This window comes from Rhododendron vialii, chromosome 6a (genome assembly GCF_030253575.1).
Source record: "Rhododendron vialii isolate Sample 1 chromosome 6a, ASM3025357v1".
NCBI lineage: Eukaryota > Viridiplantae > Streptophyta > Magnoliopsida > Ericales > Ericaceae > Rhododendron > Rhododendron vialii.
Window position 1 is genome coordinate 32,120,421 of NC_080562.1, and position 24,264 is coordinate 32,144,684.

The window sequence follows — 24,264 nt, forward strand, 5'->3', positions numbered from 1 at the left end:
AAGATGGACTACTCGGATCTCGCAACTACACCCCTTAGTGCAGTGGTGTACCACATGTATTCGCCGAGATAAAATCTAGATAATTTATTATCTAAATATATGACTCGAATAGCACATTATACCTTTGTAGTGTACCCTTGTGCTACATAAACCCATATTATGAAATGAACCCTGTAAAATTGTACGATTTTGTTTCATTCCATAGGACCATATCTTTGTTTTCTAACCTCCCATTTTTAACGCGAGCCATGCTATTTGGAAGGAAGATTTGCAGAGAACCACGCAAGAAAAAATAAATTTGGACCGTTTTCGGGTCTCACAAAAATCTAGAAAAATATCCATAAGTTTTTGAATATTATTTTATAGGGTCCTATAAAAAATCAGCTCCAACGGACATCGATAAGTATTACTTTTGGATTTATAGTGGTGAGCTGTGCAGTTTCACCCTACGAATCCAAAATTAATACTTACCGATGTTCGTTGTAGCTGATTTTTTACAGGGCCCCATAAAATAATATTCAAAAGTTTATGGATATTTTTCTAGATTTTTGTAAGACCCGGAATAGGCCCAAAAGCATTTTTTCTTGCATGGTTCCCTACAAATCTTCCTTGCGATTAGAATTTGGTTCAAATTTTGGGATCCTGCCGTGTAGGAAGATGAAATTTGGACCATCGATTATCAAGATGGACGACTCTAATAGCACACTATACTCCTGTAGTGCACCCGTTCACTTTATTTTAGCACCATAGTAATGATTGCACGAAAAAATAGTTTATTGGTCTATTCACAAGGGTCTATTCCTCTCACTACGAAGTTTTGTTTTTTCATCACCGACTTTGGGATTAATAATACGGAGTAGTAACTTCTTCTTTTTTTGTCTTTATTGAATTTTTTTTGTATTAGATTATTTTGTGTCAAATTTTTGTGACTTATTGATTTGTCTCACCGAGAAGAATCAGAAAAGTAAAAAAAGTATTATCTTTTTGACTTATTTTTTTCTTTATTCAAAAAATTATGAGTTTTGATCATACTTTTTTATTTTTATGATTTCTTGACGAGACGAATCAATAAGTCACAAAAATTTAACTCAAAACAAAGAAATGCAAAAAAAATGGAATAAAGACAAAAAAAAAAGTCACATAACTTTTTAATCCAAACTTACCATTATATTTTTGTCCTTATTAAAAAATCACATTTTTTTTTATTTTTTCTTAAATTTTTTGAGAATTATTGCTTCATCGTGACGAAAGTAATCTAAAAAGTGAAAAATTACAATCAAAATTCAATTTTTTTTGAATAAAGAGGAAAAAATTTGCTTATTGTCTTTTTTTTTCCTTTATTTAAAAAAAATGAGTTTCGATCGTAATTTTTTACTTTTTAAATTCCTTCATCATAACGAATCAATAATACTCAAAAAATTGACAAAAAAAATAACAAATGCGAAAATATTTTAAATAAAAACAAAAAAAAATTCCATAATGGATAATTTCGCCGAACAAATGCATAACATGTGCATTACATGAGTGGATAAACATGAATATGATAAACTACATGGGGAGACAATACTTGCATCTGAGAAGAAGGGAGCTGATAATGCCAAAACCATTTTTGTTTCTGCCAAAACCCTTTTTGTTTATGCCAAAACTCATTCATTACATGACTTAATTGCTCTTCACTACACCACTTACTTTACGAAAATACCCCTTCAAATTATTTTTGTTTACGTCTCTTTTCAAATTACCTCTATTTTACTTGATGAATTGCATTTTTGCTTGATGTTTAATTTTTGTTTACTTCTCTTCTAAAATTAGCTCTAGAATTTGCTCATGAATCCTTGCATTTTTCCTTGAAACATGGAACTAGAAAACGCATTGCACTTATGAGATTTTAAAGGGTATTTTCGTAAAGTAAGTGATGTAGTGGACGTCAATTAAGTCATACAATGAATGAATTTTGGCAGGAACAAAAAAGATTTTGACAGAAATAAAAAGAGTTTTGACATTATCAATTTCCGAGAAGAAAACATGTGTATAATGTATTAATATCCAACGGATTTGTCCTTTTTAATTGTATCACTGCCTGGCAACTATTCGTCTTTTTGCGATGCAGGTTAGGTAGAATCTCCCCCACAAAATAAAAATAAAGGCCCGGTTGATAAGTAGATTGGAGGTTGGGATTAGATTCCTAAGGTTATGGTATTAGTAATACTTTGTTTGATTTTTAAAATTGTTCCGGATTGGTAGTTCCATGGGACGAGCAATCCAGCCCATAGGGGATATTAGCAATACCCATTGGGACTTGGTATTCGTAGTCCAATCTCAACTCATTCTCATTATCAATTCATTCTCATTACCAATTTCTTTTATCAATCCAATCTAATTCCATCATCTAATCTCATCTCAAATAAACATATCTCAATCTTAATCACATCTCCTTATGAATTCCATACATCTATCACTGTTATCAAACGGGACCAAAGTGTTGCAAGAAAACAACATATACCATTAGGTTCCGTTCTTTTGGATTTAACTTAAACCTGAAAATTTTATCATTATTTAAATTTTTTTAGCATTTTTTAGTTTTGCGTCAAATTTTTTTGAGTTATTGATTCGTCTCGACGAGTATAATTTGAAAGTAAAATTTTGACACTTTTACCCAAGTATTTTAAGAAATAACCATTTTTTAGTACAAAATTTTAAAATGTTTAACCTCCGAAGGAATGGAATCTATGAACTCATGCTGGAGTATTTATTCATTTCTCACAATCACTTGGCCATCGAAAAATGATTAATAGTCGATTCATATTTCTCTTAAGAGAAATAAACGATCATCTGATCCTCTGTTTTCTGAAAGCAAATGTATTGGTTTACATGAATACCAATGTCCAATAACTTTGCATGAAAATCCAAGGAGTTGGCCGAGTGATTAAAATTTGAAACTTAGTGATTTGCTCCCTTTAAGTTTCAAGTTCAAAACATTTCGAATGCTATCCACCCACCTGGGGCCAATCATACAAAGGGTTTTTTTATTTTTTATTTTTATCATGATTCTCGCCTAAATGGGGTTAGAGCTGCTACTCACACAGCAACTATGCATAGATTCTGTGCACAGTTTGTGGTGTGAGGTCTACTATGGATCTTATACAAAAGATCAAATCCGTTCATTGAATGTAAAATATTTTTTCAAAGCTCCCCGCTAAAAATCAGCTCAATCCGATACTTACACGTGCTTGATTCATTCATTTAATTGTTCATTAAAATTTCAGGATAATGAAAAGTTAGATGACTGAATCGAGCACCTATAGGTATCGGATTGAGCTTATTTTTTGCAAAAGCCATTAAAAAATGTTTTAAATTTAATGAACGACTCGGATCATTTTTGTAGGATCCATAGTGAGTTCCACGTTGCGATCTGTGCACTATTTATCTATGTGGATATCATTTCTTAAATTGGTTAGCTAAAAGGCAAATGCTATGAGCATCAACACCGGTACAGTCAAAATGCAAAATTAGCTACTTTGACTAGGAAAATGTCTAAAAAGGAGCTGCACCAGATTCTCCAAGAGCATGTACACCAATGAAAATGTAAAAATGCTTATCAACAGTGTAGTTTTTTCATTTTACCTACTCACATTTCTCTCAACACTACACCAATATTATCTATTTTACCTAATTCTAATTAAAATATATATTTTTCACTCATTTTTTTATTATCTTTATTGTTTAAAGAGAGGAGAAAGGAGGGAGGAGAGAGAGAAAGAAATAATAAAAAAAGAAAGGAGTATGAATAGTGCATAGGTAAAAATAGAGAACAACTATTCACAAATGCATTTTAGCTCATCTTTTAGCTCATTTGGTGTATACTATTTTTTATGTTTTTCTTAGGTAAAATAGCAAAAAATGTATTTTTGCTCATCTAATGTACTTGCTCTAAAAGGGGCTGTAAAATATATTCATGAACAGTTCGTCGGTACCTTTACCGTGGCACTGTTCATCAGGTTTCCAATTTTCTATTCTTTTTCCTCCCCTTTTCACTCTCTCTCTCCCAATTTGCAATTTGGGTTTTGGTGAAAGGAGGGAAAAAAATGTATATTTTAATTAATGTTGGGTAAAATAAATAATATTGGTATAATTGTGAAGGAAAAAGCTGATAGATAAAATAGAATTATGAACTGTTCACGAGTTAGTATAACTATCGACTGATACACTTGCTCTAACCGGTGGCACCAAAGCACCTCCTATGTGGGCCCATTGAAAGTAATGAATTGCAAGTGTCTTTTCCAAGTCAGGGGAATGCACAAGTTCTTTACCTTGTACACTTAAATGACGTTTTTAGCCCTTCCTTTTATTCCTTGTGCTTGCTATGAAAAGTTTTCTCTCGGCTATTTAAGTAAAAATTTCAAAATGACACCTGAACTTTGCATCAAATGTCACAAAGACACCTGAACTTAAGTTTATTTCAATTAAACACCTGTACTAACAAAATTCTCAAATTTAGACACCTAAACTTAAGTTTATTTCAATAAAACACATGTACTAACAAATCTCCAAATTTAGACTCCCGCCGTTATACTCCGTCTCAAAAATTGCTGACATAACATCTCCAACCCGTTTAAGTTGCCTCATTGCATATGTTTCTAACAAGGGACGATGCACCCAAGCGAAATCCATAGGCAGACTTTAGGTCTAGGGTTGAAATGAGGGAGATGGTGGAACAATAGGCAGACTTCTGGATAGAGAAATGGAGGGAAATCAATTAGGTTAAGATCAATTTCCCTCCAAACCAATTTTTTTTGCCCAAACCCAGTTCTTCGTTCTGCTTGGCATACTTCTAATGGTGGGTTTCGCTTGGGTGCATCGTCTCTTGTTGGAAACATGTGCAATGGGACAACTTAAACGGGTTGGAGATGACATATCAGCAATTTTTGGGACGGAGTATTACGGCGGGAGTCTAAATTTGGGGATTTTATTAGTACAAATGTTTAATTGAAATAAACTTAAGTTCAGGTACCTAAATTTGGGAATTTTGTTAGTACAGGTATTTAATTGAAATAAACTTAAGTTCATGTGTCTTTGTGACATTTGGTACAAAGTTTAGATGACATGTTGAAATTTTTCCGCAGTTTAAACCCCAAAAGCTGCTCTTTTTATCTTCCTTTGTTTTTTGTTAATCTGGTATGACTTTGGGTTGGTCCTGTGCGATGGTGTGCACAGCACCATGCTGCGCACCTTTGAGCGGATTTTATCTTGACAACCAATGATTGAGAGTCGTTCATTGCCAAAAGATCCGAGCCGTCGGATCTCATCTTGGCAACCAATGATTGAGAGTCGTTCATTGCCAAAAGATCCGAACCGTCGGATCTCATCTCGGCAACCAATGATTGAGAGTCGTTCATTGCCAAGATGAGATCTGAGCTGTCGGAGGCACGATCCGACTGTCGGAGGTGCGCAACACGATACTGTGATCACCACTACACAGCATCATCCCCCGAATCCTTCCCTAGTTTTGAGTCTTTGTTCAATTTTTTTTGTCAAGAAATGGAACACAAAATCGATCTAAGCCCTCATCTGTCTCTGCTGAGCTAACTTTTTTTTAGAGATTATTAAAAAAAATCAAAATAAATTGAGTGACTCCGATTATTCATGTATTCGAATTGAATTTCATACAATCTGGGTACATGTGGAGTGCACAAGTCCATTCTTTCTAACTTTTTTTTTTATCTAATATTATTTTTGGTAATTTTTACTCTTTGTAATTTTTGTAGTTTTTCGTTGTAATATTTGGGTTAATCATTTGTCTCAACGAGTTGAATCAGAAAAATATAAAAATATAAATCATGTGAAAAAAAAGTTAATAAAAGACAATACTTTAGAAGAAAAAAAAACAGCTTATTGTTTTTCATGTGTTAAGGGAACTTTTTTTGCTTTTGGTCATTTTCTTTTTACTTTTTAGATCTCTATCATCGCAAGGGGTGATTATCCAAAAATTATAGGTAATTGATTTTCACTATTCTTTTTATAATCACTCTTTTTTTTCCCCTCTTCTGATAGGGGGATTTACAAAATTAAACTACCCAACTCTTCAATTTCGTCCTTACGAATTTAGAAAACATATTTATCCATATCTATTTGAACTGATTTTTTACAAGATCTATAAATAATTATTTTTCGAATTTATAAATATTTTTTTATATTTTTGTGGAACACAGAATGAGCCCCACTAAGAGCATCTCCAATCCATCCAAAATAGAGGATAGATGTAACACATTGAGGGGAGATTTTGTAATTTATTCCATTTTTTCTTCACTTTTTGTACTTTTTGGGAGAATATTTGAGAGACCCATCGTCCTTTTTAGAGTTTTGGAGGAATTTTGTACTCCAAATTTACTTTTGATCCTCTATTTTTAGAGGACCAAATTTACTTTTAGAAGACCAAACTTTAAAAAGGACGGTGGGTCCCTCAAAAATTCTCCCAAAAATTACAAAAAGTGAAGAAAAAAGAGAATAAATTATAAAATCTCCCCTCAATGTGTTACATTCATCCTCTATTTTGAATGGATTGGAGATGCTCTAACCGTGCGGTGAACACATCCGGTGGGTGTGTTAGGTGGTCCTAGAGTTTCTCTTTCAGAAATGATACTCACGTAACATACTTTTACTCACAAAAAGTAAAATGAAAGGCAAAAGGCTAAAATTATATATTTACCATCCCGCCATTATGGCTGGTCAAAGACCGGATTCTGGCAAGACATCTTGTCATAGATAAAGTAAAAAGGTAAAATTGGAAACACGTGGCTTCATATTGGACTATTAGAGTAATTGCTTAAGGAGGGCTATATAAGCACCGAATCACCGATTAGCCAAACCGTAACTGAAATCCACTTTCTAGATACGGAGTAAGGCCTCGTTCGGCTAAATAAGCCAAGTAATTTTTTTTTTGTTTTTATTTAATTTTTTTTGTATTTATTAGTTTTTCGTCAATTTTTTGGGGATCATTACATTATCATTACGAGAGGAATCTAAAAGGTAAAAAATTATTATCGAAATCAATTTTTTCGTCTTTATTTAAAAAAAAATTGATTTCGATTATAATTTTTTACTTTTTAAATTCCTCTTGTCATGATGATGTAATAATTTTTTAAAAATTAACGAAAAACTAACAAATGCTAAAATTTTTTGAATAAAAATAAAAAAATAAATCTCTTGACTTATTTAGCCGAACCAAACCTAAGTACTTATCCACGGATAATAATAATAAAAAAAAGAAGATAACTTGTCCTCTTTTGAACTTTGTGTCTCTTTCACGGGAGCTTCCTAGAAAGCCAGCAGCTGCTGGGTGACGTAAATGGTGATGATTTCAGCCACCCTACGTCATGTTTGCATAACGATTGATTTTTTTTTATCATCAGAAAATAATATTGGCATTCTAAAAACTGATGCAGGCACCTTAAATATTGCTTTGGAATTACATTAATTTTGAAACGCCTGCATTAATTTTTGAAGTGTTAAAATCATTTTCGTTTTCTTTATACAAATACACATCATTCTGTTGACGGCTCATTAGCCTAAGCAAAGAAAGTGACAACAAAAAATACACATATATACACAAACTGTGGTACATATTTTGCATTTTTCAATATATATTTATACACTTTTATACAATTTTTCACGTATTTTAATATACTTTTCTAATCTTAATGACAGTCCACAAGATTTTCTTTAGCATTTTTTTGAAAAATGTATAAGGTTTTTGACCCAAGCAAACAATATTAGTGAGGACAAAAACAACATTTTCTTTGGACTGGACAGTAATAATACTGGATCAGAGTTGATATAAGTTAGGGGTTCTGTTATAAAAAAAATACCCTTTGGGGCTTTACCCAGACCCGAAGTGAATATTTGGGCTCAATTTAAGTCAGATTTCAATCAGCCCATGGCAGGGATCCATTGGAGAAAAATAGGCCTGACGCCATTCAGCCCAATGGTTGAGGGCCCGTTTCAAATTCTCAAATAAAGACTCATTTTCAGGTTTAAAAATAATGAACTTACGAAAATAATTTTTTAATTTTTTTCGTAGGGTTTTCAAACAAGATCCATATTGTATATGTTTTGATTTCAGTAAGCCTATTATTTTTAAACTTAAATATTGCAAATAAGTAATTATTTTTAAGGGGATAAACTAGAACACTTTTGACAGAAAAAGACGACACTTTTGACGTTTTTAGTTTTTTTTTTTTGTTAGTAGGAGTATTTGTTAAAGTTGAACAGAATTCAAGTGGGACCTACCCATATTTGTTTTTCCCCTCCCTCACTCCTGTGCTTCCTGAGGACCGACAACTCCTTCGGAAAAATAACCTTTCTATCTTTAATGAAAACAACAAATTTCAAATTAGTATAATTATAATTAAATAATGTAAGAAGGATTAATATTATTCCATGCAACAAAATTTAATGAGTCAATCTAATTTGTACATACATAGAAATATTACACTCGTGTCGTGTCGTGTCTGTACCTCGGGTTATACCATACCCGTCCCACATGCCCTAGACCTAGAGTGGCAACCCAACCTAGAGTATCTATACGTTGTCATGCTAAGCTATTACTGCTAGTTACAACTCTGTAAAGTACGGACAACAAGTGAGTGCTAGCTCAATTGGTAGAGCAACTATACTCCTTGTATGAGAGTGGGATTCGAGCCTCCCCACCCCCATAACACTAAGATTTAAGATTCCACTACAATATGAAAAAAAGTACAGACGTTACAATATCAATTATGTTCGGGGAGAAATTGACTTTCCCTCTCATACGTTTACATAATTACTTTCATCTTCAACTCTTTTCATTCCAGATACTTGCTTAGACATTGGAGTTTTTCGGCTAACCATAATTTGAGACGTTGCTGGTGTTTGTGTGTGTAGTTAGGTATCTCGACTGGAATATCTGATCAAAGGAAAAAAGGTTTCTCGATGAGAAGCTAATAATGTGTTTACATAGCTCAGAGTTCGTATAGTACTGCTTGAATTTACACTCCCCACAGTGCATATCATAACATAGTTAAAGTGTCTGTCCAAATGCAAGTAGCTAGAGTAGCATATTATTGATAAAACCATCACAAACAAAGCTAAATATTAAGGTCCAGTTCCGCTTTCTTTTTAAACCTTATTTTTCAAAAAAAAAAAAAAGAGAGTAATTTCGAGCTCAAATATAATGAAAATAAAAAATAATTTTTTAATTTTTTTGCACTGTTTAAAAATTTTCAATTAGATCTATTAAACAAAATCCATATTGGTAAGAAAATTATTTGTGTAAACATATAATTTTTGTGCTAGAAATTACCTTCATTTTCTAAAAGTTTCTTCTTTAAGAAACTGGAACGGAGCCTAACATCGGGGTTCTTCATCGATCCAACAGTAGTAGTTCATTTTGTAGTCCTAGATTCGGCTCCTCTCATTTTTGACTAAATTTCGATTCCAAATTCAATTCATAAAAGTGCAATACCTCAACTAATGTTCACAAAATGAACAAGCTAAAACCTACAATGTTACTCACTTAAAATGATACTACCATGCACTTAAGTTGCCTCTCCTGTTATATAAGAATGTACTGTGTAGAACTACCAAAGAAGCGTTAGTTTTAGAGCATCTCAAATTGCCTCTCTAATTTTGTGTGCTGATCAGATGTGTGTTAAAGGATTACATTAGATAAAGAGTATTGAGAACGTCTATATACGTCACAATTTTACGTAGTAGAAACGGCGGTTGAGGGACAGTAGCATATAGCAGCGCTCAATCTCATCGTCTGTCTCGGCAATTAATGATTTAAATTTTAAAAGAACTCTTACAAGGAAGGATTTTAATTTCTACAGTACAAACATAGAGCATTTTTTTATTTTCATAAACAGAACTTCATTTGAAATCTTAACTCAGCCAGCCTCGTCGAGGAGAGAATTCTTTTACAATTGTCACACATACTACAAGACGCAAAGTGCTACTTTTATCTCATTTAAGCGAGCATACAACGCTAATAACAACGTTGTTACGTTCGATCACTTCAAAACTTTATTACATATTCATCAGAGAAACCATACGAGCATAAAAGTTCGTCACCGATAAACGGAGAGTCAAAAGACAAATATTCCATGTCGATTAACGGGGCCATGACATATTTGGCGTCGTAGATGTCTTCCAAAAATGGTTCGGTCCAGAAGCTTTCGATGGTTTGGAAAAACATTTCGTTAGGCGAGACTTCGGTACTTTCTCCAAAGCTTGCGGAGTTTTCCTGCACAGTGTCTATCATCAACGAGCATAATTCGCTAGGCGATTCATGCGGTGGGAATTGAGAGCTTTCCAAGATCTGGTGATTTGTCGAAGGGTTCGAGAGAGAAGTTTTCAATTGATCCGATCTTTTTCCTCCAGCGGATTTGCGTTTGGAACGATTACTAGAGCCTGGTTTTTCGCCTTGCGAGACCGGGATTGGTCGCGCGAGTTTCTTGAGGTAGGTGTGCCAGTGGTTTTTAATCTCGTTGTCTGTCCTTCCTGGTAATTTGGCAGCAATAGCAGACCATCTGCAGTGCAAGAGGGTTTGAATTACTTGATATATACAACTCAAAAATACTAACAAAAAAATTAAAATTACTCCTTGAATAAACATTAGGTCTAGTCATTTGGCATGCGATTAAAGAATTAGGATGCTAATTTTGGCGCAGCGCTCCACTTTTGTATGCAAACGCTTCACTTTTAACGTGAAGTTTCTAGTAATTTCATGCAAAAAGTGAAGCGTCTGTGTACAAAAGTGGAGCGCGAAAATCAATTTCCAAGAATTAAGTTGACATGATTAAGAGGATACCTATTGCCAAGCGATTCATGCAACTCGATGATTAACTGCTCTTCTTCTTTGCTAAAGTTCCCCCGCTTTAGGTTTGGTCGTAGGTAATTCATCCATCGGAGTCTGCAACTCTTTCCGCACCTTGATAGTCCTGCGCGCAAACAAGAAAAGCTAAGTTGATGTAAGACTATGCATGCAGCAAAATGAACCAACAGTGTAACCAAATCACGCAAGCTTAATTTAATTTTCCAAGGACACTTTGGAAGGACTTTTTGGTTATATTCATTTGAGCGTATGCTCGTGATCATATTGAGTTATTTAATTCCATTTGACGTTGTAGATGTTTGCTGATCGAGATTATTAAAAAAGTTGGTTCTTCAGAAAACGAAACGCAGAAAAATATGTTTCGGAATCCGATCGAAATACTACTTTCTTTACCAATTCATTCAGATTGTTTTTGTTCCATAAGCAGAAGTTAATTACATGAGCCAAGTTAACTGACATTTATATTAGTATTAATTTGATTTTCTAATGAAAAAGAAATTTCTGCAGGTTCGAAATCTTCGAGATGCTATCAACTCTGAGAGGACGAGTCCATACGCGGGGTTTGCTCCATCTTTAATTGTCCCCTTGCTATTGGAAGGTGGAATTGATCGTATAGAAGAAATTAGTCTGAGATTCTGAAACAAAATCACTTATAATTGAGATCTCACTTATAAAAGGAAGATGCTATTAGAAATGATACCTGCATACTTGGGAAGTTGGCGCCAGTTCCAAGAACCATATTTGGTGATATAAGCTGTCAGCTTCCTATCTTCTTCCGGAGTCCAAGTCCCCTTCTTCATTCCAGTTTTATCACAGCAAGGAGTCCTCACCATCTTCTCTCTCTCTCTCTCTAGAACGTAGTAATAATATGTGCTATGAAGACTGAAAGTTGTCCTGGCGTAGTCTAAAAATTTCAAACCCTGGGCTATATATATATATATATACCCGCACGACTTCAACAGGAAAAAACGTGCTACGCGTCCTGTTTTAACGTTTTACGAATTTGTCAGGAAGCTGGCCTCTTGTTTCCCAAACGGGTGGGACCCCTAGTTACGATATTGACTCCTTTTCCCACTTACGAGTCGTAGTAGTATTTACGCTGCTTAAAAGAAAGAAAGAATGGAACGTACGACGTTAGTGTCATGTAACTTCACGGAAGTCGTTAATAATGCCTTTTCCTTCCTCGAGCGAACCCCACAGCACGTCACGTGTATGTTTGTGACCCATCCGAATTAATCAGACATTGGACTTTCATCAGAACATGTTTCACAAGTCATTTTGGCCGCATGTGTTTATTTTGGACGACGAGTCCGAGACTTAAATATCGGCCGCTATGTAACGATTTTTTGGTCTTCAGCTGCTGCTACATCTAGCTATACCTGTATAATCGGCATAGTATAATCGGCATCACTACGGGGAAAACCTGATGCCCTAGCGAAAATGGCACCCCAAGCCCCGACTATCGCGCACCACTCGAATTAGGGACGGAACCAAGACTTCGTAAATGGGGAGGCCAAAATATGAAAATGCTAACCTCAACCCAATGAGCAACGTTAATGTGCAAACAATTGCATTGATATCTGTAAAAAGTGTATAAATATCCGAAAAAGTGCATGGATAGTTGTTGAAAGTACCTTGAAACTCTAATTTTTTTTCACATTAAATATGCATTATCCACTACCTATAGGGCTCAGATTAGCAAAGTCGAAAAAAATTAGGTCTTGCTAAGTTGAAATGGTTAATCCAATTCTTTATTTTTAAGGGCCACTCATGCAAAGTATTAATATTAAAAACAAAACAGACTGCGAGGAGGCCATATGTCCATCCCTCGTTCCATCTCTGACTCGAACCCTAGGCACAATATATTGGCAAGAAATCAACCCGAACACAACGGAGCGAAACCCTGCCTCTAAACTAAAAGATCCCCTAAAGCACCCAGGAGCCGACCACTTCAAAAACACGACTGCCTTTCTTCTGATGCCTTGACACTCCTTCAATAATACCTCATGTTATCTTCACCTTATTTGGTTCTCATCTCATCTTATTTTATTTTTCTTTTTACATACTTTTTAATATATATTTTTTTTATTTCTTTTCGATCATTATTATTTATTACATCAAAAATAACTTTCGAAAGTGAAAACCAAACAAGATGCTATCATCCTCTATATATAACACCCCAAAACTCATCTGACATCCACTCAAGCCCTAAGTGACTTTCCTATGGAGGAATATGGAGACACGTGGAGAACTAGTGCCCAGGGAACTGATTTTCAAGCCCAGGCACTGTGAAAAGAAATACCTGACCTACTATTTTCTGGGGGATTGGACCCATTGGAGGACTCTTCTCATTTCCAAGTCAACTAGTCAATACTTTTTCGCTATTAGTTTAATGCTTTATCTCATTTTCCACATACAAATGGGTCCCATAATTCAAATGATGGTTTCAGCTGAGTATCCACAAGCTTATGAAATTTTCTGGTTTTGCAATACTTTTTGTTTCGTTCAAAGATTATTATATCACTGTATTTTATGACTACCGTTATTTGAGTCTTCTATCAGTCCAAGATGAGTTGATATAGTATTAAGAATCCTCGGTGGAAATTGCACTAAATTACTGTGTAAATAACCATCTATTAGATGAGATTTACATGCCAACTTCGCAGTAACACCCTTTGCGAGTGAACCGCAAGCTTAATTTTAATATGGATAGGGCCAGACAAAGCAGTGACGAGGGTTGCAGGGAAGTCGAGTTTTTTTTTTTTTTTGTTTGTGTGCACCCAAACTAATTCCGGGACTTTAAAATTAACGACATAACAAATTCTCCAACGACTCCAAATTTGAAATGCTTGGACTATGCGAAATTCAAAACATGCTACCTCAAGGAGCAAGCACTCAAAGAAGCAGAGTTTGCCCCAGTACTACGAATACAAAAATGCCTGCCCTTAGCTACTTGTGGGGGGATTAAACCAAATGGAGGACTCTTTATTTCCAAAGTCAACAGGGCAAAACTTTCATTAAAATAAAAATACGGCTTGTCTCATTTTCCACACACAAAATGGGTCCCATAATACAAATGATGCTTTCTGCTGAGTATCCATATGCTTATGAAATTTTCTGGTTTTGCAATATATTCGTTTCTTTGAAAGATTGTAGCTCTGTATTTTATAACAACCGTTATTTAAGTCTTTAATTATCACTCCACGATGATGATATTAAGAATTCTTGGTGGGAATTTAACTAAATTATGTAAATAGACATTTATATATGACATGGGTTTGACGTGTGAACTTCACGTCACACATGGGGCGATCGAACCAGCATGACTTCTTTAACTTTCTCGTTAATTGGTTGTACCTTTGTTCGTTGATTTACCGGAAAAAAAGAAAAGAAAAGAGTTTCTTGTTTGTTAGTAGTATTTTTTGATAAAACTATTGGGGATAAAGGGATGGCAATTGATTACTAACACCCCCGGCCAACTCCCTTCTTTATAATTATACGTGTAAAATTCCGAGATTACCCTTTCTCGGGTGCGGCAAAAAATGTACAAAGAAGAATTTTATAAATATGAGTAAAGACAAAAATGAAAATGAATTTGGGTAAAAGAACAGCGATTACCGCATTTTCCTAAAGCAATTGCTTTTAGCAAAGTTCTTTACACTATTCTAGGCTGTGACCTATTTTAGTACGTAGTACTAATAGTAGTAAAAAGGCCACAATACTTTTCGTACGCATGCGAAAAAGAAGGCAACAAACAGAGTTTTAAAAGCACTGAAAATAGGCATATAAGCTTTTCAAGCAAACTGTGACACCCCGTTTTTCGGTGGCCGGCGGTACTCCAGAAAGTGTCCGGACGGAAGGGGGCAGGTCATAGTTTATAAGAAAAGATCCCTCCTACTTGTACAAGGCTTTTTAAAGCCGTGAGGGCGGGCCAAAGCGCATAGGAACTTCACTGTTAAGCGTGCTCATCTTGGAGCAATCCAAGGATGGGTGACCCCACTGGAAAGTCTATGAATTTTGGGTGTTCAAAGCGGACAATATTATACAAAGATGGAGCGGGTCGTTACACAAACAGACCCTCAGTATAGCTTTTGAATGGCCAATTAATTTGAGACGACTCCCCTCCAAAGTAGCCGGCCGGCCAACGTGTAATATACGGAGTTTGCTAGTGAGGTGACGTCGTTAGCCAAATTGAGCCAGTACTTATGACTCGGTTGCTTTATTACGCGATAACTTGTGTACGTGAAATGAATATTGTGGTCTTTTTTTACTATCTCTTAGCAGATGAATCTGGTGGTTCAAACGTCCTTTTAGTGAAGGCACTTACTTTGAAGTCAAGCACATGCATAAGACATATGAGATCGGTACAACTTTGGGTTCATACTTCATATATTTATAATAATGTTGCTTCCAAAAAACTGGAATTTATTTATAGAATGCAACTTCCGATAACAACTGTGTTTGAAGTCGTCCGATGTATGTATGTGGGCTCGCGTGCGTCGAACGACTCTGCATGCGGTTGTGTCCGGAGTTATTACAACATTAGAGAATATTACAGCCATTCCATTTGAATCAAGATCCTTGCCCCTGGAAAGGACTCAGGGAGTTGCAAAATCACTCCTCATTTAAAACTGTTGTGAGTGCTGGTTTTGAGTTTAAGCATTTAAAACTGTTGTGAGCTTTTGTGATAACCTCTTAATTTCTTTAACAACATATTTTTGAACTTTAGTATCCCGAGAAGCCAAAAAGGGCTCTAAAATATACTCCCTCCGTCCCACTTTGTTCCGCCTGTTTCCTTTTTGGAACATTCCAAAAAATTGTCTATATCTCACAATCTATAATGTTTTTTATGATTTTGAAAACTTTGTTTAATAAAATAAATTGAGATCTATCAAACAAGATCCCTATTAAATATATAAATTATTATAGATTGTGAGATATAGACAATTTTTTGGGACGTCCAAAGAAGGAAACAGGCGAAACAAAGTGGGACGGAGGAAGTACGATTTTAGAGAAGCTTTGGTATGTTGTGATTTTTGGATCAGATTTTAAATTCTATATGTTCTCAAAAGTTTATTTACGGCTTTTTACAGTAAAAAGTGCAAGTTTTTACTGCAATTTGATCATCATTTCCCACCAATAGTAAACACATTTATCAGTTTTCACTAAAATTCAAAATTAATAATCTGCACCAAAATCTACGCATTTATCAGTTCTTCCACATTTATCGTTTGTTATCCTCACGTATCGCAAGCACGCCCTAGATCTCAAGAGCAATTTTTTATTCGACAGTGACACCACGTAAAATATGTAATTTGTGCGGTCAATAAGTTTTTTCTGTTTTACGGCAAGTAAGAAAAAATTTAAAAGATAGAGGGCCTATCGCCAACACACGTACCCTTGGTCTCTCATATGACTTTTTGTTTGCTTGTGACACCTCATAAAATTTGAGATAGCGACACCACGTAAAATTTGTGATTGGCTCGATCAATATTATTTTCCATTTGATGGCAGCCAAAAGATTAAAAGATAGACGGGAAAACAAAAAGATAAGAACCTTTTTTATCCAAGTCCTTTTTGACTGGTCCTACATACAACTAGAAATGTGTTGAGAACACCATCGTGTTTTCACACCATATATTTTGAATGTTTGACGAGAATAATTAGGGAGCTCAAATTAATGACAATGAAAGGCACTTCTGGAATGCGAAGGGACTAGTGAAAAATCCAAAATGCCCTAAGAGTACCGACCACAGGTGTGCGTACAGTACAAATGTGGTGTGAGGCACATTAAAAGGTTTGAAGAAAATAATTCGAGCCGTTTAATAGTTTTAAACTACTCTTTTCGCTCCTAAATGAGAGTCCATTTTTCATTTTTTTCCCATTATTTTTATTTTGATTATATCAGCTCAATTGGATGCTTAAAAGTGTTTGATCTATTCTTTCATTTTGTCTTTAGAAGCTAGGATTCTGAATTCTAAAAGAAAATCAAAATATTGAATGCACTCATGGATATCCAATTGAGTTGATTTTTATGGAACCACACAAAAATAAATATTTTAAAATTATTGTATGTCTCGAATTATCTATGTGCAACCCATTAGTGGGCCTCACAAACCATATGTATGGAAAAAAAATTGCCGGTTCCCCCTACTGGGCCTTAAAGAAAAATGTTATGACCATATATAAATGCTCACACAAACAGTACTTTACACGCACACTCACACTAATTTATGGGCTAGTTCCACACACACTGAGTCTATAGTGTGTGCAGATTCCCATGTCGTGTTTATAAACGTATATGTGCAAGTGTTTGTGTTTTTTTTTTTTTTTTTGAATCGTCAATTCATTCGTCACAAGCCCATCGGGTAAACAAATTTCAGAACAGATACAGGAAAGAACTAAAGAAACCTAAACGTCGATCTCAGGCACCTACTGCCGAAGCAGGCCCCGCGATAATGACGGTACGTAAAAACCAATCTCGGTCTAGGTAACAGAGGATCTGAAGAGATCCACAGCTCAAACTCTAAACAATTAAGATTCGCTGAAATCTGAGGGCAAAACAACAGCAAAACAACTAAAAGCTAACGGGTCTCATGGACAAAACCACAATGCTCACCGGCCTGAACAGGATGAGAATCGAACACCACCGGACCACGGCGACCGAATACCAGATTTCTTCTAGTCGAAACTGCTGCACCGCCCAAACAAACACCACCGGACCTCCACCAACCCCAACACCACCACCAAACTGACCAGCCCCAAAACAGCATCCAGAGACATAAAAAACCACCACTACCGGACCAATCCTCAATAGGCGCCGGGTTATTTGCCCACCACCAACACCCATCAGATCTGGAACATCCAAACTGGTACAGAACCGGACGGGGAAAACCCGCCAGTAGAAAAGAAAAAACGGAAAAAAGCAGAAGAAAAACGAAAAAAAAAACCCATGCACCAACCGCACACCTTATTACGCTCGTCGCCGGACCAGGAGCAACAGATCTGGAGACGATGGTAGAGGAACAGGCCTAAAGAGCCACCATCTGCAGGTAGAGCCGGCCTGACGAGCCCTCGCCGTCCCTAACGAGCCGCCGCCCGAAACCTGGTGGTCATGGAGAACACGGCAAAGAGAGAGAGGAGAGGCGAGGAGGGCAGGGGTGGGGAGCGGGGGGGAGGAGGGTGAGAGAGGCGGAGGCCCTCCTCCCCCAGATCTGGATCAGATTTTCTTTCTCTCTCTAGGCTGTCGGTCTCTCTCTTGGCAGATCTTTTTTTTCTTCCCAGTAAGAGATTGTGAGTGAGGGTCTTAAGTGTTTGTGTATTTAGTTGTAGATGAATCGGGGTCTCAAAAGTAGTCATGGTGAGTGAATCCTTTCAGTAGTACTTCTTGGTGTTCGGACTTTCGCCCACACTGACTCAATAATTAGGACCTTTTCGATGTGACATTCAGGTGTGTTACATGCTGTGAGACCCCAATGAAGGAAATTCAGTTCCACATTGGTGAGTTGTGAGAAGTTGATATGGTATATAATGGGTCATGTTGAACTACCGTATAATTTGAGGTTAATTTTTTAAGTCACGTGGTTAGGTTAAGGGTAAGCAAGTCAGCTAGCACGAATCATTACAGGTGGTATCAGAGCTTACACCAACCTAAAGTGTGAGGCGGGTCCTGCGAGGAGACGTGCTTGGGTGGGCTCGATAAGTAAAAAACCCTTCGACTCCCCCTCTCTCTCTTAAACTCATCTTGCTCACCACCACCTGGGGGGGAGGCACCGTCCTTCCTTCCTCCCCACCCGGACCTTTCTTCTCTCTTCTCCCTTTCTCTTTGTAGGGTCTCACCGTCACCTCTCTTCACACCGCCGCTGCTTCTCCGTTGATATGTTTCCCCTTCGCCGTCGGTTGATCGTCGACATCTAAATCTGGGAGATGTCGATATGCCTAACAGCGAGATCATGTGACAGCTGTTGGGGCTTTTCTTGCGAATCTCCCATCGTGCAACACTCTTGAGTGTTGCCAGTTTTGGCCTAACGGCAAGTGGTGATTCGCGGCAGGTTTTTCAGAATGGTCGATGGAACTGAGCATGGATCTGCTCGGAGCTTCAATGGGTGACAACGAGGCAGCAGTTAATGACGACGCTCTTGGATCCTTGGCTCTCGAATCAGGTGTTTAGGAGGATGGAATCGCCAGTTCCTTAGCGTCCTGGGTTTAGAAGTGTGACAGGATTCAGTCGACGTAGATCTGTCATCCTTGGTGTCCGATGGTTTTGGTTCTCAGCCGAGCTGGGCGCTTTCTGGTGGTGGTGGGCTGCCTGCGGGGGAGGTAGTTGGACCGGTGTGTTTATGCAGTGGCCATGGTGTTCGGCATGAGTTTTGGGTGTTTGGTCTGGGCCCAGCTTCTTTTGGGGTGGGGGCCGGCCTGTTTTTCTTTTGAGCTGTATTTTCAAATTCGGGCTTTTAGGCCTTTGCGTATTCGAGGTTGTTTTCCTAGGCTGGGCTTCGGCCTTTGTGGTATGGGTTTCGTCCCTATGGGTGTCCTCGGTTGATTTAATTTTTTGCCAATCGAAGGTTTGGGTATCGGACTAAGCACATGATTATTTTTTGAATATGATGTTGTCTCATTGTTCCTATTGTTTGTTTGTCGTGCTTGGGCAGATCCCACATGAGATGAGCCTGAAGAGCTTAACGTGCTTAAGGGGATACTTGTTTCGCATCGCTTGGTGGGTGGAAGTAATGGGCCTTGGGGCGCAACGAGGACGTTGTGATCCTAAGTGGGGGGAAATTATGAGATCCCATGAAAGAAAATTTAGTCCTGTCGATGAGATGTGGGAAGTTGATATAGCATATAATGGGTCACGTTGAGCTACTATATAACCTAAGATTAACCTTTCGAGCCACGTGGTTAGGGTAAGGGTAAGTAGGTCAGCTGGTGCGAGTCGTTATACATACTTGCATCGCCGCTAGCCGGGAATCTTGCAATGCAGCCCACACTGCAAGGCTATAGGGTAGTTGATCGGGCCGTCCATTTTGGCAATATGCAGCTCGGATCAATAAGAGCTCAAATTAAATCCGAACCGTCGGACCGCCTTACAGCCCTTGCAATGCGGGTTGCGCTGCAGGATTTCGAATTCCATTTCTGGAGTTTCTCGTATGCACTATGATTGCTTTTTTTGGGAATTCACTCTAGTACGAAGTTTCTTCAATGTATACTATGATTGCTTTTTTTTTGGGAGTCGTTCTATTACGAAGTCTCTATCCATCAGCCGCAGGACTTTCGTTTAGGGGGCCGCCTTTAAGAATATGAATAACGTGAGGCTGGCTGAGGTATACGAAAATGATTGAGGTACCGACCGTGTGTTGGGAATTCGTACAGACCGGGCCGTGCAAAGTTGTTTCCGATCATTAGACGGTTGTCCAAAAATTTTAAAAAAAAAACTGAGGAGGCCTTCGGGGGAATTAACGGCATCCTAGGTATGTAAAGTGCTTGATCCGAGCACTCTTTTTTTGTGTATATATGTATATACACGAAAAATGATGTTCAGATCAAACACTCTACACACTTCGGATGCCGTTGATTCTCCCGTAGGCCCCTCGGTTTTTTATTTAGAATTTTTGGATAGCTCGGATCGGCCGTTCGGTAGCCGAAGATGGCCCGGCGCGGCCGGTCGGTACGAAATCCATACACACCCCATCGGTACTTATAGCATTACTCGTGAGGTATATTGTGGTCAACAACCGGATGACTCAAGAAGTGAATGATTAATGCTTCGTTCAAACCACTACTTCTCTCGTGGGCCTCCGAATTGCCTTTTACGTCCATCTTTCTCACAGGATCAGTACATAAACTTGACCTATGAATAGTGAGTTGCATTTGTGTAACACTCGTATTGATCACAAGGAGATCTAGATTAAGTCTTTGGATTTCGGATGGCATATCACTGTACAAGGTTTTGGTGCCAGCTTAATTGAGATGTATGTCCTCAATTGTGATGCCGTGTATTCATATTCTCTATAGTCTTTGTATGCATTTAGTTCAAGATTAATAACATGCTTCTTTTGCTAATCAAAAAAGAAAAAAGATAGTCTTCTATGTCACCCGGGTTTGACTAGTCCTCTCCGGAAAGAAAAAAAAAACCTATTTTTGTAATGGTGAGTAATCTCGTATAAAAAAGGACTTCGTATTAGATAAGAGCGGACCAAAAAGATTGGTAAAAAAAGAGAGGGGCATATTCTTCGATGCCAAATTGCCAATACAACAGCTCAACAAGGTTGTGATCATTAGGTCGAAGATTGAGAAAAGTAGATTTAGCTTACCCAACTGGTCTATCGCCTTAAAGTTGGTATTACCTAGTGAGATTATGGATAGTTCGACGGAGTTGCGAAAATAGTTTATTTTAACCTAATAATTTCCTGCCCCATGTGGAAAATAAAAAAAGGCGGAAAGGATTTCACTTTCTTTGGTTCACAAGCAATGCGTACAATGTAAGAACATCTCCAATAGCCTCAATAGCATCCTAAGCAATTTGTCTAGAAAAAGTGTACAATTTTACTTTGTTTAGCCACCAAAAAATTTCACTACCCAACAACCTAGGCAATTGACTACTCAAATCCCAACTCCTTTTGATTAAAAATAAAAAACAGTCACCGCCACCTCATCTTGAACTGAAAACTCGCCGGAATCAAACAATTAAATCACAGACCACCAACAAAACCACAAATACATATCTCTCTCACTCACACACAAATCCATAAACCAAGCAAGGAGAGAACCCACCGGAATTCGGCAAATCAGAAAATCCTAATTGAAAACCCTTGTCGGAAAATTTGTACTAGATCGTAGAAGAAGAAGGGAAGAGAGAGAGAGGGGTAACCTTTCTTACCTTTGCGGGGCCAAACGCCGACGACGACGCAACACCGTCAGATCTGGTGGTTGTGAAGGTAAGGAAGGAGAGAGAGAGAGAGAGAGAGAGAGAGAGAGAGAGAGAGAGAGAGAGAGAGAGAGAGAGAGAGAGAGAGAGAGAGAATCGCGGGGGACGAGTGCTACAGTAGCACGCCAGGACCAGCGAGCTACTGTAGCGGAGGGTATGTTGACGAGGACGAAGACAATGCTGTTGCGTGTGGGTTTTGAATGATTTTGGGGCTTTGGCTCGTCGGATTAGACGAGAATGAAGAAACCAAAGCTATTGAAAATGCTCTAACTATTTTCCCCCTATTCGACTCACTAACTAGTACAAACTATTCAGTCTTTCAAAAGTACCGCTGCATGGTGCTCCAGTACTCTTCAAACACACATAAACGTGGTGTTGAAAGGTGTCAGGACCCAATACACATACACGTGGTGTTGAAAAGTGTCAGGACCCAAATACCGGAGTTTTGGGAGCAAGTAATAATTTTTCCCCCATAGCAGAACGACTTATTAATCGGATTGTTCAATTTAAACTGCCAAGTATATTTCATCTCGAGTGACAAGGAGATGAAGTCACCAATGATTTCTCCTCAAAGGCCCATGTGGCCTAATCAACAAATATTAAACTTGACCCAATGCTAAATGAGTAGAGGCTGGGGGCCTGTAAATCTTTCTCCTGCTCAGATACTAACCCAAGATTTTGGTCCAGCCCTATATTTATGAGCCAATTAACCCAAAAGTGTCATGACTTTTTTGTCCTTTGAAAAAATTATCGACAAAAAAAAAAAAAAAAGGAATTAAGTAAAATATACTAAGTTGCTTATTTTGTTTTTGCATGCGGGCAAAAGCAAAATAAGCTACACATAAATGATTTCTCCTCAAAGGCCCATGTGGCCTAACCCTGAGTTATGACTTTCTTTCTTTTTTTCGAAAGAGCAAGATCAGCAAACAATGTCAAACAGAAAAAGGTGAATAAATTAGAACCAAGATCATCTCGTAGGCTTATCTGGCTACTCATATGACTCAAAATGGAGCTCACTATGATTCAATTCAACGATTCTAAGTGATTCAATTTAAAAGTTGAGAAATGATATTGGCACTCCAAAAATTGATGCAGACACTTCAAAATCAGTGTAACTCTAAAGCCAATTTCTTTTATTTTTTGGAGTATCTGCATTAATTTTTAGAGTGCCAATATCATGTCCCTAAAAGTTTCAACAATTTTAAAAAATTAGAGAATACACCCAAATGCAACTAAAAAGTTTGCCATGCATGGCAGTTGATGTTTTCATTTGGCTTTATGAAGCTTTCCATCCCGAAAATAATGTACATAAAAATGTTTCCACTAAAAAAAAGTTTACCACCGTGCGCCATTTTAGGTGCAGTAGGTATATCCGTCATAGAATATCACAAAAAGGTAGTAGTAGCGTTAATGCTGCAATGCGTGTAGGTAATTTCTTCCTAACTGTGAGTGAAAAGTCTGCAATAATTAAGGGAATCAATCAAAAGATTCAAAAGTAAAGAGACAGAGATTACTTTTACCAGAATTCACCACGTTACTCAGTATCAGAATAACTTTTTTTTTTTTTACATAAGAAACAGGTATTAAAAATAAATAAATAAAACAGGTATTAGAATAATCTAAAAAAAAATTTGTATGTGTGTGTGTATATTTATAAAGAGATTTTCAAGTAAGGGATCCCTCATTTTGTTAAAATGAGGGACTTTTATTTTCTGATCAAATTTTGAAAATTCGAGCCGTTCAATGTGTGCAGAACGTGATTTTAAGGGTACCCGCGAGAAATCAGCAAAAAAGATGACCGGGAAGGGCTTCATCCGAGCAGTTTTTTTTGAACCGTTCAATGAAAACTGCTCGGATGAAGCCTTTCCCGGTCATTTTTTTGTTGATTTCTCCCAAAGACCCTTAAAATCACGTTCTGATCACTTTGAGCGGCTTGGATCATCGAAATTCAATCGGGAATGGGAGTCCCGCATTTTAATAAAATGAGGGATCCCTCACCGGAACCTAACTCTTTATATATATATATATATATATATATATATTCTTTTAGTTTTTTTTTAATCCTTATATGCTTTTAGTTTCTTTACAAGAAATATTCTTCAGTGGAAAAATTGTCATAGTGCTATGAAATATTGGCAATTTTTTTTCCGAAAGACCCATTAAATTATGCGAAATCAAGCCAAAAGCTAGTTGTTAGGATGTAAAGATAATTAGTTTCTTTCGTGTTTATTATGGTGTTTTTGGTTGGCTTCTTGCATTTCTTTGGGTGTGATTCTCAGTTGGCTTTTGTCTGTGTTTCCGTGATCCTTTTTGTGATGCTCCGGCCCTGGGAGTTTCAAGTAGTGGTCGACCGGCCTAAAGGCGGTTGGGGCCCGTGCGGGGCTGTATGATCGGTGATCAGAGAGATCAGCCGAAGGTGGTCTCACATTGCTTGGTGAAATACAAGTTGTGTGCTATAATAACATATCGT

General features: G+C 37.3%; 1 protein-coding gene across 1 annotated transcript; it reads right to left on the minus strand.

Moving 5' to 3' along the window:
- Positions 1-9,857: 9,857 nt before the first annotated feature.
- Positions 9,858-11,770, minus strand: LOC131330580 (transcription factor MYB4-like). Its single transcript, XM_058364203.1, has 3 exons — positions 11,571-11,770; positions 10,847-10,976; positions 9,858-10,565 (listed from the first exon to the last, which is right to left on the minus strand). Exons 1-3 carry the CDS (start codon positions 11,701-11,703, stop codon positions 10,052-10,054), a joined length of 777 nt encoding a protein of 258 aa, XP_058220186.1. The 5' UTR covers positions 11,704-11,770; the 3' UTR covers positions 9,858-10,051.
- Between the last annotated feature and the right edge of the window lie 12,494 nt (positions 11,771-24,264).

What these genes read in the sequence shown, in the direction of transcription:
- LOC131330580 (XM_058364203.1), bottom strand. Translation starts at nt 11,703, where the DNA reads ATGGTGAGGACTCCTTGCTGTGATAAAACTGGAATGAAGAAGGGGACT. An exon ending in CCAACTTCCCAAGTATGCAG is followed by an intron (nt 10,977 to 11,570) that starts GTATCATTTCTA and finishes GTTTGCGCGCAG; the next exon opens with GACTATCAAGGTGCGGAAAG. An exon ending in CATGAATCGCTTGGCAATAG is followed by an intron (nt 10,566 to 10,846) that starts GTATCCTCTTAA and finishes CTTGCACTGCAG; the next exon opens with ATGGTCTGCTATTGCTGCCA.